The following is a 16592-nucleotide window of genomic DNA, read 5'->3' as shown; positions in this document are numbered from 1 at the left end:
CAAAAGGAATCAATACTAGAGTAAATTAGGCTTGTTTAGCAATGATTCCTGTTACTGTTTTACACTATCGGTCAAATCCACTGATCATTGGCAGCTTTGATAAACTGTCAATTAGTAAATTTAACCAGATACCATACGCATATACATTAGTAACTATAACCATAGACATAATGTGTCTAATTAGCATAGAATGTTTTTTACATTACATCGTTATTATTATTATCCTTTTTATGGCGCCATAAGAGGTCCACAGTGCCTTAAAAGGTACATAGACAGAAACAGTATGAACAAAACAAAAACAAAGTCACTTACAGTATAGAACATTGAAAGACATGGGCATGGTTTATAAATATGTTAGCATCAGCAGTCATAATACCCATGGGATAGGTGTTGTTGAAGTGGGAAAATGATGGTATAAGTGAGGAAAGGCACAGCACAAGAGGGTCCTGCTCGTGAGAGCTTACAGTCTAATTTGGAAGGGTGGGAAGATTATCAGTTCAGTCTTAAGCTGGGTACACACTGAGTGATGTGTACCCCGACATATTGGATCCTGGGTACACATCAGAATGAAGTAATGAACGATGGAATGATACCTCACTCCATCCTTTATTACCTGCAATGGGCGCCGCTTCCGATGTCATCTGATTGGACGTGCAGCACGGCTGACCGAAAGATGTTGCTAGCGGCCATGGGAGCATGCACATTGGCCGTACACAGGGCCTGATTCAGACCCGGACGCTAAGCAGCGGAAGCACGCTATGGCCGATAGTCTCCCATCTGCACATGCGTATGCACCAATATGCGCAAGCGCGAGTCATGAGAGGAGACAGAGAATGAATGGTCAGAGAGGTACTGTAGGAGGACAGCCAGGAGAGAACAGTATCACGCAGACCAAGGGAGTATAGGATTTGTAGGAAAGGATAGTCCGCAGTGTCAAAATCAGCAGAGAGGTTAAGGAGAATGAGGGAGTAGTTGACCTTGGATTTGGCAGCAAGGAGGTCATTGCTGACTTTCATGAGGGTAGTTTCTGTGGAGTGGAGAGAACGAAAGCCAGACCGAAATAGGTCAAGTAGAGCGTGGTAGCAGGGCCGGCTCCAGTGGTCGGAGCACCCTGTGACGGCTCTCCTTAATGCGCCCCTACATCGCGCGCAGCGCAGCTGTGCTCGACTGAAAATTGGGGCTTGGCCTAATTGCCATAGGCCACATCTCCTACGTTATTTGGAGGCGTGCCCACATGGCACACCTCCAAACAACGTCAGGCTGGGGGGGGGGCCTCACTAGCCGGGCTTCCCCCAGCCCTCTCTTGTCACTGAATGGATGCCACGTGCATGCGCACAGCATCCATTCAGACTCCAGGGTCCGGCAATGCCGCACAGCTGCGGCAGTGGGGGTCCCCAACCTCCTTATTTGACCACCCGCGTGCCACTTCGGCCCACAGGTGGGACAGTACTGTCCCACTGAAATCGGGATGTTGGGGAGGTGTGCGCCTTCTATGGGTGGCGCCCCTGTTCGACTGCACTGGTCCTGGGTGGGAGCAAAGAAAGGCAGTTGTTATATAGGAACTACCAGCAAATAAAGGCAGGATGTGGGCGAGAGTCAATAGGTAAAATAATATCAATATCTAGCACAAATGGATATAGTGTATAATATATAAACAGCATAACTGTTTTATTGATGCGAATAATGGAAAGTAAACTTGAGAGTGAAATCTCTCCACGAGGTGGCAGTCACTTCATATTCTATAACGCGACTGACCTCACGTAGTCTTCAACCTGCAATGACGCAGTACCGGTAGCATCCAGGAGGTGTCAGTGTACTCGTGCAGCAGCCGGGACGTCTCTCACTCTGTGCTGGTCATGTGACGTGAGGCTGGGCCTGGCATGGCGGCCGCAGTCAGGGTGATGCACTGAGCGCCGCTGATTCAAACCATCCCAGCTTCGTGCGGTGTGTCCGGCCGGCACCATGGCGGAGAGAGGCTTCGACCTGTCCGTCCTTCCGAAGGAGGTGAGAGAACAGCTGGCGGAGCTGGAACTGGAGCTGTCAGAGGGTGAGTGCTGGGTTCTTGTGCACCTTCAGCCTGGTACACTGCTGGCTGCATTGGAGTGAATGGGGCTATACAATGAGTCGCTGCCGATCACATGGAATTGGCTTAAAACATGCAAAAAATAGGATTTGTGATTCTTCTTAATGGGAGGAGGACGGCCAGGGAGATCCACTCTGAATGACTGGTATGTGTTGGGATCCTGGGGGCTCCTGACACCTCTAGCATCCATTGTACTGGGGGCTGTCACCCATCTTACCCCTCATACGTGTATTTCTGGTGGGGTACACACTGACAACCCCTAGATGTAGTGACAGTCACTTGGTTTATTGGAGAGAACTGCATGGCCATTGGATCTATAATATACATTGTCTTTATGGTCTTTGTACTCCTGTGTCTCTATAATACAGTCCTGTACATTGACTATGTAGTCAGCTGTATATTTCATTTTCTTCATTTAGGGGCCTGCAAGAAAGACTGGTTTATATATGTGATGCTATTGTCTCCAGCTTCATTGGTACTGAGCGGTGGAATGTGTTGGCATGTTATCAATAAGTGTTAATTAATCTAGGGTGGGTGAGATTTCCATCTGGTGGTGGAACAAAGAGGGTCCCTTTGCCTATTCCTCTGCAGATTCAGTGCAGTGTTCCAGGCAGGAGACATGATGTGCAAAATGTGCTACAGTCTCCTTAGATTGTTTTAGTATTTAGTAGTTGAATCTGTAGTATAAGCGGAGGCTTCTATAGTGTGTGATGATAATACGTTTTCTCTTTGTACAGTATTGGGGTGGGTATACTGACTGTAGTCTGAATACAGCATTATAGGACTTTTAAACAAAGATGTTTTAGACTTTTTTTTTTATTTTTTTTTTTAAATCAAACCAGTTTGTATTTTACCTTCAGCTACAGTTTATGTAGGTAACAAGTCAAATAGTTTATTGTAGCGTCAGGAAGAGGGTAAATATGAATTTAAAGCCTGTCTGGCTGCAGTGGATTTAATTTTGATGTGTGATTTTTAGTTAACATGTGATATGTGACCATTTACTTTCAGTAGTTAGTTCAAGCCTAAGGGGTCAATCCAAGTAGCCGCGATAATCTCGCGGTTGTGAGACACCGTGGTGGCACTTTACGGCAGCACGAAGTCGCACAAAAGTGCTCGCAGCTCCGACCAAAATTATGTGAATCCAGGCTTGGAGCCGGCCACGTGGGGTGCGAGATGCGGTGCCGTTGCCGGTGTTTTAACGCTGAGGCAACGGCTACACACAAACTTCGTGGCTAATTGGATTTTGACCTATGATTATTTAGCACGTTAAAGCAGTAATGAGCAGCCCTATATACTTCAAGGGCTGCATGCACGTCTCTTCAGGCTTCAAAAGGCTGCACCTAACCCTTATTTTAAAGAATGAAAAAAACACCCCCAAACTACACCCATCTGTCATTTAAAAATGCAATTTGCTCCAAAGTAACACTACATGTCCCCAATACCCAATTTGCCACAAAATACCTGCACATGCCACGCTGACGCTCATTTGCCACAAATTGCCCCCGTAAAACCTTAAATCAGTATGTACTACAAAACTTCTCCACATGTTTAAAAACACTTGCCTGTATCGTCTGAGACTGCAGAGGAAGGAGGGGGAACTGGTAGTACAGCATACTCTCCCTCTCCTCTGATTGGCTGTGCTGCATGTCCTTCCTGCATTGTGCAGATGAGGTTACAGGATGTGGGATGTCAACTGCTTCTGTCTTATTCTGTACTTTATAATAAAGCAGGTAATAAGTTGGCACAGCAGCATAAATTAGGGGTACACAGATGTTTAAAGTGTACCCATGACCTACTTAACGTTGTGGAAGCAATTATTTGGACTGATCCATTACCCATAAGGATTCAGACTGCCCTGCCTGTCAATTTATTGGGAAAAGCATTTAAAACCTTGCCCAATATCTTTCATAGAAGTTGACTTAGCAAGTGAGTGATACTTGGTTGACGTTGGCGCAGATCACTTCTCTTGAAGATACAACGTGCAACACTGGTTCTTCCTAATGCTGTTTCAAGGCTAGAGATAATGATGAGGTTGATTCTTTAATACATTATGTAAAATGAAAACAATGCTTCCCCCCCGACATTGTGCAACCTAAAACTTAAGGTGCCCATACACGGTGCGATAGGCACCTTGCGCTGCGACTGCTGATCCGACGGCAGACATATCGGGTGGTCCACACACGCGGAGCGATCCACTGCCCGACCTCCCGATGTGTGGTATTCATTCTCTACTAAATGAATAGTAGAGAAGTTCGACTTTTCAAAAATCGTTATTGAATTCATGTACCCATGTACAAAGGTATACATAGACAATTCAAACATAATGCCTAGCTATATAAACAAGGATATAAAAAAAAAAAAATAAACATGTAAGGGCAAAAGAAAGAGGCTTTATTTAAAATAATAAAAGTTATTTTTAATTGTTTTGCTTATTTCTAACTTGTAGCTATAACAGATGTGACTGTGTGAATCATTAGACTATACATTATGCGTGCTGACAGGACAATTTAGAGGGGTATATTTAATGACTCCAGTCCCCTGGGTATGCATTTCTTAGCTATGAGCTGTATGGCTGAAGATAACATGTACCTGGTGAGCTGTAACTAGAGAGGAAGAGAGAACACCTGACGTGATAGTTTTATTTTATTTCCTCCATTGGTCACCTAACCTACTAGTAACATGCTGTGCCTGTGTAATTCCTGGTTACAGGACATTGCTTCCTCTCTGATTTACTCAGTGTTCTAATCTCTGGGTGTTTCCAAATGCATTCCTGTTTGCCTTCTGTTACTCTGAATGATAAAATGTTTCCATTCCTCTTGAATAATAACACCTGGGGCACCAGCTTCCATTCCTTTTCCAGAAATATTTATGAGAAATTAGTTGTTTTGATGCATATAAAAATATTGTTTACGCGTAATTATATTTTCTTTGGCTTTAATGTTTTTTTTTTTTTTTTTTTAAATGACTTTGGTAAAGCCGTAAACATGGAAGACTCTTGGGACGTTATAAGCACACCAGTGACATTATAAAGGCCTGTTTGGTAGATGTACATTTAAACAGGCTGGATTTTTATTTTCCCTTGCATATGTTTAGTGGCCTGTCACCTAATCACATGGCCGTTTTATTCTGCGTGAGCTGATGTGAATTTATCCTTGTTAGGGAGGAATTGATTCTGCTGTCTTGCAGCTTGCTTATTCTTGCAATTGGTAATACCATCAGGCTGGCACAGATAGCGCCAACACTGTGTCTACAAATCACAAGTCCCATATTAACCTTCACCTATTGTGCAACTGGGGAAATACAAAGCAGTCGGTGTTTGGAGGGGGAGAGCCTTCAATCTATCCAAGAGTCAGGTACACAGAGAGGAAGTCAGCCAAGCTGACAGACAGCTAATGCTGTATTTCTCCTAAGGCAAAGGGCATGTTTTATCTGGTAGTTTTATCCAGGTTTTTTTTTTTTTTTTTTAGTACAACTTGCAAGAGCTGTTATCTCCCCTAATCTTGTTATTGGAGCGAATAGATTCCTTTTTTTGTAGAAGATTGGAAATACATTATCTAGATCGAGACTAGTGGAAATTACAACAAATGTGTTGAAATCAAATATCTCTTATCCATTTAGCACAGCTGTCCCTAAACAGGTAACTGACAACTATCTTACAAATGGTAACATGTCCAGTGTAGCTTTAGTGTAAAGGCCCCCATACATCAGCAATCTGAAAACCACAATTGGGAGATTTATTGCCCGATACTAGGATTTCCCAATTAAGCAATCTGCGCCCATACTGTACATTGCAGATCTTTTTCAGTGATTTGCAGATAATTTTCAGCAAACACAGATCTGGCAATCTTGAAAGGCCCATCTTTTTACTAGTAACGGTCTGCAAATCTGCTGATCATCTCCATACACTAGCAATCTACAGCCCCAATCCATCTGTGAGATCCAACATGTTGAACAATCTGATTTAACAATTCCAATTGCTTTTTGGTTGCAATCTGCGTTCTGTGAAGCCCATACATTGCAGAATTGCCACAATCGATTGCTGATGTATGGGGGCCTTTAGGAAGGAAGAGTGCTCATACAGGAGAGCCTAATTGGTAATCTATACTGATTTGTGCTGGCCAAGCAGGCTGCGATTCCTTCACTGGGCTCTAATCCTGATTGGTGGTGCGAGCAATCTGGCTACGCATGCAGTGGGCCTTAGTTATCTTATAACATATTCCCTGTGTTTTGCGCGTGTTTTGCGCATGTTCGGCGCCACTGCCGCTTGTGCGCATGCACCTGTCCCGGTGCCTGCCAGATCTATTGCGCAGGTGCCGGGGGCCGGACGGGACAGTCTCCCTTCACTGGCAGTGGCAGCTCTTCTCATCCATGAGGGTAGGAGCCACTTCTGGTGTGTAGTATATATAATTGGACAGAGCTGTCTAACTGGGAGACTATTGTCTGGATGTGTGACACTGAGATGGGTTACCAATCTAGGAGTTTTTGGGAAGGGTGCTGAGTACATTTTAAATTTGAAAAGCAACATTTTGGTATTGATGTGTAGCATGCAGTTAATTGTGTCCGCTAATGTGTGGAACAGTATTTTATATGCAATATTTAAATCTTTCCCATTCAACACCCCAAATACCTATGGGGGCGATTCAATTCAACGCAAATTGAATAGTGCCGGGAACGAGCTCCCGGAGCTATTCAATTCAGGGCGCTGTGAGGTCGGAGAATGCCGGTTATCGTGCCTTAACAAGGGTGTTAAGGCGCTTTAACCGGCATTCTCTGGCCAAAGTGCCGGGCGCGCGGCTGTTAGTGCCGCACTAAGCAGAAAAAGTTTGATCAGATTTCTCCTCGCATCCCCAGGGGTGTGTGAGAAGAAATCCTTAGCGCGCCCAAACAGCGCAGTGTATTGAACAGCTGCTGGAGCTCCCTCCTGCGTCTATTCAACATCGCGTTGAATTGAATTCCCCCATATGCCATCAGATCACCTCACCCCCTTTAGGTCCCCTCAGTCCTCCCAACATGTCTTCAGACCACAACTTATGCTCCTGCAATGCCCGTCAGACAACACATGCCCCTTTTATACAATAGCTATACAACGTTACTGGACAGACCTGTCTGTAGCCCTCCAGCAGAGAGAGAGGGGGAGAAATGCTGGCCACCTTAGAGGAGACATGCAGGCTGCAGGGACAAAGAAGTGATCAGCAGGGTTATGCAGAGGTGCCGGGGTCAGAAATGCTTCTGGGGCACTTGCTTAAAGTAGACTTCGGTGCTATCTGCCAAGTCCCATTTCATATGTTATTTGTTTGAGGTCCGGGAATGCATAGTGGGGGCGGGTGATGACTGCGCTCAGCATCTTATGAGGGTCCACACCAGTCCTGATTATCCAATCAGTGTGGCACACCATAAAAAGGCAGGGCTCATTATTCCATCTACCAAATGAGCAGGGTGTGATGCCTGCTAAAACACCCTAATATACATTATATGCACATGCGTGTCTGGGGATATATTATTGAGGAGCAATGGGGGGCGGGAGAGCAGCGCCAGCTAATGTGCAGCTTAAGGGACCATCTCCAAAGCGCTTCCTCCAGAAAAGGGGGAGAAATGGAAACTAATGCCACATTAGAGAGTTGACCAGTTGTGGATACTGCCTGGGTGCTTGGCGGTGTTGAAGTGCTGGACGGGGCACTCCTCAAAAAGGCACTGGGGAGAACACTGGTATTTTTGTTTCTCTTATATGCCGTTGACAGTTACTGTCATAAATAAAACAAAAAAGTTTTGTGCATATAGTTTTTAGGTGGCTTCTCAGAACACCCCTTGTACTTATCAGGACTGTCCCTATGTACTTTCACTGAAAGCATTTAACACCAAGAGCTCATGCAGACAATGGAAATATAGCTGTGCTAGGCCTGCATTCCCTGTGTGTACAAGGCATGTGTGTGTTGTTTTTTCTCTGTTTTATATTTGTTAACAGGAACAGTAAAATGTAACAATCCTGCTTTGCTGAACACACCTGTTACTGTAACGGCAATATCGGTATAACACTCCTGTGGGAACCTGAACACAGAAACACGTTCAGGCTTGGTACACACTAGGACAATGGATCAGTCAGCAGACCGATCTGCAGTCCTAGCGGCCGATTAATAAGCTATACACACTTACCAATCGGCCAGTCGATATGTCTGAGCTCGCCTCACAACTGGGTGGGCATTAAAATCTGCCTGCCCATTTGAGATGTCAGTGTCGGCGGTCTCTACAGTGTACGAGCGGTTGGCGGGTCACACGTACACACATACAGATGCAATAATATATCTTTCAGATACATCGGTATCAGCTGTGCTGCAAGGCATATCCGATATTTATGTAAACATAAAAATGATGGGTAACAAATGGCCTAGCATGGGGCCCTCCGGCCTGCAGCTGGTTCTTCTATTGTCATATTTGTTAGTTATTGCTTGTAACATCTATGGAAAATGCCTGGTGATATATGGGTTCTCTTTCTTTGTTTAAATGTATTATTTTACCTACTTACTGTGACTAAGTTTGTTGCACAGCCTATCGCTCTAAATCAATGTTCCCTAAAAGTGCAATAAAAGAGGGACCCTCCCATGATAAAAACGGAGCCTATTTATTTTTCCATGATAATTTTATTTAAACCCAGTGAGCAATCTGTATTTTAACATTCCCTTGTATTTATGTAAATACGCTGTTGGCAAGTTTGTTCTGAGAACTGCATTGCACTGAAAATAATGTTAGAAACCAGATAATTACCCCGGATTCAGGTATCCATCCGTCATTCGCATACTAGCTTCCATTATATTTACCACACAGCATTAATCTTCGGTGCTGTGACTGGCGAATTGTATTGTAGAAAAACTGTGTTACTGGATCCCTGGCAGGTGCCTGCCAGGGATTATTTTTCCAGTCATATGACAAGAACGCTTACTGGGATAATACATCACACTGATTATGAACTTTCACTAATACTGGTTTCTTTGAAATACTGTAGTGTGTGCTTTAACTGGTCATAGACACAAATTCCCTAGTGTGTTTCTGTTCCCTTTAGATAGTGGACTGGTGTTGATAACATTGTTTTGCTATCTGAAATTGTACATTACACATAAAAATGGCATCCTGCACATAGCACTTGGGGAGGTGGGGGGGGATTTACTCAGCAAGGTCCAGCCCTGACGAATTTGGTTTCCTGCCATTTTTACTGGTTATAATGCTTCACCAATGAGGTCAGAGATCAGAACATGAAAGTTTGTCCGATCTTCCTTAGCAGTACTGAAGTGACTGTTGTGGAATTGCACGTCTGGGCGAAGAAGGTTATACCCTTTAAAGGGGCACTCGCACAGAAAATTGTATCTTGCAAGCTTTCAAGCATCCCTCCCCCCATGTTCCTTTAAATTACAAACTGGGGTTCAGGCTTTGTGCCAGAGGCCCTTGTGTTTGGCTCCTGTGACCCTAATTAAACTGAGAGCAGAATATCATTATGGCTATGTACACACATGTGTAAAGCACATTCTTGACTAATGTTAAGCTGGGTACACACTGATAGGTATCTATCACCCGTTGTATTGAGCTATATATCCGGGTGTGTACAGCGGATATGTCTGTAAACTACGTCGTTCAAAGACCTATTCAATCTGCTGTGCAGCACAGCAGATGGCCGATATATCGGTCATCTGCTGGTGTGTACAGGCGACCCACCGGGTCCCGGCGGTGATTGACAGCTCAACTGAGTGGTCGATTTAAATGCCCGTCTATTTTAGCTGTCAAGCACATCAGGCCGACGAATTGGTAAGTGTGTATACACTTACCAATTGTCAGATGAGTCGGCCGAAATTCCGACCCATCGACCTAGTGTACACCCAGCTTTAGAGGCAGATGTGCAGCATTGCAATTCTGTATGTGTCTATAGATGCTTTCAGTGTAGGCACTACAGGGGATGAGAACGATTGTACGGTTACAATGTTGTAATCGTACAGTTATTCCACTATGTGCTAGTGTATACGCACCTTAAGGTTTGCTAGCTGGTCATTTATTCTGACAATCCAGACCAGCGTCTGTCCTGTTTATTTTGTTGCACAAAGTTATTAACATCTATACAGTGCTCTTTTTTTTTTAATGCCAATTTCCCTGTAGCTGCATTTCAAAGATGTAATACTGTCCAATTTAAAAAATATATCATATAACATGCAGTATGAAGGCATGAATATGGAACGCTTATCCAAGAAAGTTTTTTTGTTTGTTGGCGAATATCTTCCACAGCTCTCAAGATAGTGCTGCCAAATCTTACATAGCTTAATTTTTTATACTAAATAACTATTAGACCATATAGCGACAACACAGTAATGCGACAAATCTTATATATAAAATTCATTGGTGTGTGTTTGTCTGTCCGGTTATGCATTTGGATACCCCTGCACCGATCGGTATGAAACCAGCGCAAGGTGGTCCAGTTGGATCCTGGCCAGGTTTGAGGGGGAGAGGGGGAGGGGGTTAAGCTGGCCATACACCAGACCAACTATCTTCAAACATTCCAACTAGTTGGTTGGAATGACAATCTGGTAATGCATGGGCACAAATGACAATCAGCCATTTGCTCCCAAACACCTCCACGTACTTGTCCCCACATAATTTTCACCTCCACGTACCTGTCCCCACATAATTTTCGCCTCCACGTACTTGTCCCCACATCATTTACACCTCCACGTACTTGTCCCCACATCATTTACACCTCCACGTACTGTCCCCACATCATTTACACCTCCACGTACTGTCCCCACATCATTTACACCTCCACGTACTGTCCCCACATCATTTACACCTCCACGTACTGTCCCCACATAATTTTCACCTCCACGTACTGTCCCCACATAATTTTCACCTCCACGTACCTGTCCCCACATCATTTACACCTCCACGTACTGTCCCCACATCATTTACACCTCCACGTACTGTCCCCACATCATTTACACCTCCACGTACTGTCCCCACATCATTTACACCTCCACGTACTGTCCCCACATCATTTACACCTCCACGTACTGTCCCCACATCATTTACACCTCCACGTACCGGTCCCCACATAATTTAACCCATTATTTAGCTTTTTAGAGAAATTCATCTGAAAACTGACATGTCTATTGGCTAAATAAATGTGAATTTGCTGTAGAAATGCAATGCGAAATTTACAATTAAATTCCAAATGCAATTTGCTCTGCGAATTTGGATTGATTGAAGACCCAGTTAAGCTGGGTACACACACTGATAGATATATTGCCTATTCCATTGAACGGGTGATATATTTATAGTGCATTGCTGGGTGTGTAAAGCGGATATATCTGTGAACATATCTGCTGAACACAGATATATCGGTCATCTGCTGGTGTGTACGGGTGATTCGCCGATCGCCGTACATATGTTGCAGGGACTTGGGCAGAAGATTGGTAAGTGTCTATACACTTACCAATTGTCAGGTTGGCGGGTCGACCTAGTGTGTAGCAGAAGATAGCACACAATGGCAGCCAATGACTACTGTGTTTACAGACAGAAAAGTGAGTTATTATTTTTTTTCTTTTATGTACAAGGTGATCTCAGCCCTATTTGTCAAAATTGGTACATAGGTAGCCTGCTTCGGGTACTTTTAGAATGAGGTTGGTAATATTAGGACTGAACCACAACTATTTGTTTTAACTAATAATTGCTGGTTGATATGTCGTATGGAAGACCACAGATATAGTTCTGATATGCAGTATGCAATTTACTGATATGCATTGATTATAAGAATGTAAGACAGAGCCAATTCAAATGAGGCCTGATGATGCAATTACTACTAAACCTGTTCTGTGCCGTTGCTGGTAACCATTGCAGACATGTATACGATGTAATCTGTGCACACATGGGACTGAGTTTTGTCTCATGCTGGTTTTTATGAGCCTTTCATTAAACAGCACATGTTTTCTGAGGTTTAATCTTCTGTTTGAAGTTGTGCTTTAATTTGATATGTTTGACAAACGTGCCTTTAAGCTGCGTCATGCTAAGTGTCACAGATACTATGCGGCGACAACACTTAGATCAACCTAAAAACCAAGACACCTGAGAGAGACTCACAAGGTGTGTCAGCAGCTAAACCGACAAGGGAATGGTGCTACTAATGCCTAGTCCTCCATACTAAAGGCTCACTGTAAATCTTGCTGTATAGTCTGTTTAATTAGTATCCAGCTCACGTTCCTTAGTCATTTAAATCATTAATCGTTTAAAGTAATTAGGTGATTGTGATTGTGGAGTATAATGGTTCTAATGATCAGCCGTGAAGTTGTCCCCCTGCTTATACGAAGAATCTGTCTGGGCAGATGGTGTTTACCAGTAATAGGCGAGGTAATACTTTAGTGAGAGGGCCGTGGGGATATCTGGCTTAGTTCCATGATTTTTTGTATAAAGGCACTACACCTTCTTAAGCATATGTTTTTTATGGGAGTTTCCACAAATCTGTGTTCATTGTGTGTCATTTATGTGTTAATAAATATTGTGTTTTTGTTTCTACCTTCGATTGTGATTTCACTATTTAACACATTGGAAAATGCATTGATTAAAGGTGGGTACATACCAGGCGATACACACTTTGAACTTGTCCAGCCAACTGAGATGTCAATCACTGGCAGTCCCTGCAGCATGTGTACAGGCAGTTAGCTGACCGCCTGTAAGCTGGGTACACACTGGGTGATATATCGGCCGCTCAATCGAACAGCCGATATATTAAGATCTGGTCTTCGGGCGTGTACCCCCTGATATATCTGTGAACAATGTCATATACACACACACACACACACACACACACACTGCATCTGCTCTGTAGCACAGCAGATGGATGATCTATCTACAGATATATCGGCGCATCTTGCTGTGTGTACAGGTGGGTACACCAGACAGATCTCTCTGCCGACAGCAGCCAATAAGGTAAGCTATACATACATACTGATCGGCCGCTCGAAGTGTCTGCAGTGACATCACAACTGGGCGTACATTTGAATTTGCCCACCCAGCTGAGGCGTTTTATGTACTACATAGCAGGTTATATAGCAGCTTCTAATGATCAGATTAACACAGGTCCATATGCTTTATCAAACATTTGTAAGAATAAAAAGACTGTAACCTTGTATCCAACTTCTAAACCCACTTGAACGGCAAATCGTTAGTTTGGCCAACTGATCGAACGATTTGGCAAGGTTATGCACAAACGACCTTGTGTATACACACTTGCCAATCGGCTGCCCAATGTCTGGCCAGAAGAACCAGCTTTGAGGTTATTATCGCTGGTTCCTGTGGCCAGCATATGGGTCAGTCGGGTAGTCATGTATACACACAAGCAGATGTGAAAGATATATATTTCAGATATAACACATCTGCTTGCAGAACAGCAGATGCAATACATCTGTGAAAGAGGTCTTTCCAGGGAATAAGTATTATATGCTGGTGGATCAGTTGCCGGCGGTACGACTTCCAACGCTGGAATCCCGATGGTGCAGAATCCCGACAGGGGCTGGAAAGTACCCTAACCCCTTCTCCCCCACACACCCTAACCTCCCCCCCAGTGGTGCCTAACCCTAACTCCCCCCTTCCCACACCCTAAACCTAACCCTACCTGGGAGGTGCTTATCCCTACCCTGACACTCCCCGGTCAATGCCTAACCCACCAAGGGAGGTCCCTAAACTTAACCCCCCATCCCCAGGCTAAGTGTCATACTAACCCGCATACTTACTTTCAGGATGCCTGCAGTCGGGATGTCGATGTCTGTATCCTGATGCCTTTGGGATGGCGTCGTCGGCATTTTGACGGGCGTCATTAGTATATCGATGTCTAGGATCCCGTCCCCCGGCATCTTCAACGTATCCCCTATCACAGATATATCGTGTGTACACACTGCCAGATTGCCGGAATAATATATCGTTCGAAGGCTGTATGAACGATATTTCGCCTACTATGTACCCAGCATAACTGGTACCATAAGGATCTATTGTTTACAGATCATGCATTTCATCTTAAGTAGTTATACAAAATCATATTATTAAAGTGGCCTTTGTGGTCCTAGCCAACAAGGGCCATGGGAAACTAAACACACTCCTAAAGTTACAGTGCTTGTAAATAAAACATGAACAATTATGTTATCGTCTGGAATTGCAGGACTACTGGTGATCCAAACTAGTTCAAGCAACAACTGAGCTTTGGTTATTTTCTCTCCTTTGGAATTGAATCCCTCAGCCTGAAGGCTACATATATTAATAACACAAAAAAAAAAAAACTCTTGCACTTATTGGCATGTCTGCATATTACAACACTAACCATTAGTTGCAATTTTTTATTTTTTTTATCTGCATTTAGAATACATTTTTCTCTTTCATCCACTAAGTGTGAAGCTCCTCCCCCTCTATGCCCCATCAGCCCTCAGTTTAGAAAATGTGCCTCTTGGAGCTGGTCACATTATGCTGTGCTCCAGCAAATACATTTATTTTATTTAATTTTTTTTTATTAAAAAGCATCTTTTACACTCCTATAGGTACCCTTCGCCAGTTATCTAAAAGGTGGGGTCCGGGTACCTGGCGCCCTGGTGTTTTAGCAAACACCTGGAAGGAGTGCACAGGGCTCATTACAAGAGCTTCTGACAGCTCCTTATCGCCACAGCTAAGTCTTCACACAAGAAGAGAAGACTGCTGACCTGCCAGAGAGAGACTACAGGGGACACGCAGTGAGTAACAAGCTGCGCATCCCCCGGCTCATGCCCCGCTGCCCAGCGCTAACACAGCATGCTGCGCTGTGTTAGTGTGTGCATAGCACAGTTAAACAGCGCTACACCTGTGCGCTGTGTAAGGGAAGCCCGCTGTCGGCGCTGCCCTGCGCTGTCTAAGGGAAGCTGTGTGTACACAGCGCTACACGCGCGGCTCCCTGCTTCTTCCCTCTCCCCGCTGATACACGCGGCTCCCTGCTTCTCCCCTCTCCCCGCTGATACATGCGGGTAGCGCGGAGGGGAGGATGGACCACATAGCAGCCATAATGGAGCCCTTAGGGCATGAAGAAGGGGGCGGAGCCTAAGCAGCGCGAGCTGTCTCTCCACTATACGCGGCAAGCAGCTGTAGTAACAGCGTGGCTGCCGTTTGTTAACTGTTTCATGCCTGTATCTCTCCCTTATCCAGGAAGAGTGCAGCAGAACTGAAGGCTGGATTCTTTTGCTCCCCATTCCTGGCTACAAAGCTACAAGTTAAGCACAGAAGGCTCTGGTACAGAGGCTGTGCATAATACACCCCACTCCCTTCCCACAGATCAGATTCCCTGCACCCCCAGTGTATCTCCTCCTCTGTGTCCCAAGCCAGCCTTCTGTTTTTCTTTACTTCTGTATATACTGTGTCCCTCTGTGTTGGTGACTGTGTGTATCCATGTCAAACAGAACAAAGGCGTCTCAAAGGATGTTTGTTTGTTCTAGGTGTAACAATAAACTAACCAGGCCGCATGCTGCTGGGTCCACGTTATGTGATGCTTGTATAGCAATTGATCCACCTATGGCTATTATTGCCTCACCTGCGCCTACATGGGCCGCTGACATGGTAGGAGTAATGACGAATTTAACGTCTGAGTTAGCTGAGGCATGTAAGTCTCAGCCTCCCTGGGATGCTGGGTTAACCAAGTCTCTTGACACCCTGGTACTGGTTATGGGTACAGCTGTGTCCGCTCCCTCCACTTCCTTACAAGGACCGACACAAAAGCGTACTTTATCGACTGTTCTCCAGTTAGAAGAGTCTGACGAGGAACTCGTCGCTACGGAAGGGGAATTGGAGGAAGCGTTACAGGTCAATACCCCTCTAGAGTTAGAGTCCACCTCTCCCGGGGTGGAATCTCTAATTTTGGCGGTCAGAAAAATCCTTAAATTACCTGAAGATGTTATTCCTGCATCCCAGGAGTGTGAATTATTTCTTAAACAACCAAATCGGCGGTTTTTCCATTCTCACTGCATCTTCAACAGCAGCTCTCAGTGGCCTGGAAACAACCGGATAAACGGTTCCAAATTCTGCGCCGGTTTCCTTCTAGTTACCGTTTTCCATCATCCATGATGGAGAAGTGGGAAACGCTCCCTCCAGTTGATGCGTCAGTCTCCCGTCTCTCTAAGGCACTCCCAGTACCGGGAGCCACAGTACTAAAAGATCCTTCGGATCGTAAATTGGAGACAACGCTAAGATCTATTTATACTGCAGCGGGTGCTCAGCTTAGGCCCACCCCTGTTACTGCTTGGGTTAACAAGGCTGTGGTTTGCTGGGCTGACCAGTTGATTACAGGTTTGGACTCTGGTACTTCCAGAGCAGGTTACGCATAGTAGCAGAACACATCCGTGAGTTGCAGTTTTCCTGGGAGAAGCCCTCTGGTTGCGCGCCTGGCATGCGGGCGCAGAATCCAAGCGTGCGGTGGAGGGTTTACCATTCAATGGCGACTTGCTGTTTGGCCCGGAATTAGACAAATGGATATCCC

The 16592-nt window shown here is 44.8% G+C and overlaps 1 protein-coding gene across 1 annotated transcript in view; it reads left to right on the top strand.

Annotated features, from left to right (window-relative positions):
- The first annotated feature begins 1808 nt into the window (after positions 1-1808).
- DIP2B (DIP2 acetate--CoA ligase B (putative)) overlaps positions 1809-16592 on the top strand; it is a 258999-nt gene continuing 244215 nt past the window's right edge. The window contains exon 1 of the mRNA XM_088465945.1: positions 1809-2047. Coding sequence (XP_088322071.1) covers positions 1963-2047 — 85 coding nt within the window. The 5' untranslated portion in view covers positions 1809-1962. The remainder of the gene's footprint in view (positions 2048-16592) is intronic.

This window comes from Taudactylus pleione, unplaced genomic scaffold, assembly GCF_031769625.1.
Source record: "Taudactylus pleione unplaced genomic scaffold, aTauple2 ptg000065l, whole genome shotgun sequence".
In the NCBI taxonomy this organism is placed as follows: Eukaryota; Metazoa; Chordata; class Amphibia; order Anura; family Myobatrachidae; genus Taudactylus; species Taudactylus pleione.
The sequence above is the reverse complement of the archived record's forward strand: the minus strand, read 5'-3'. Positions and strand labels throughout refer to the sequence as shown.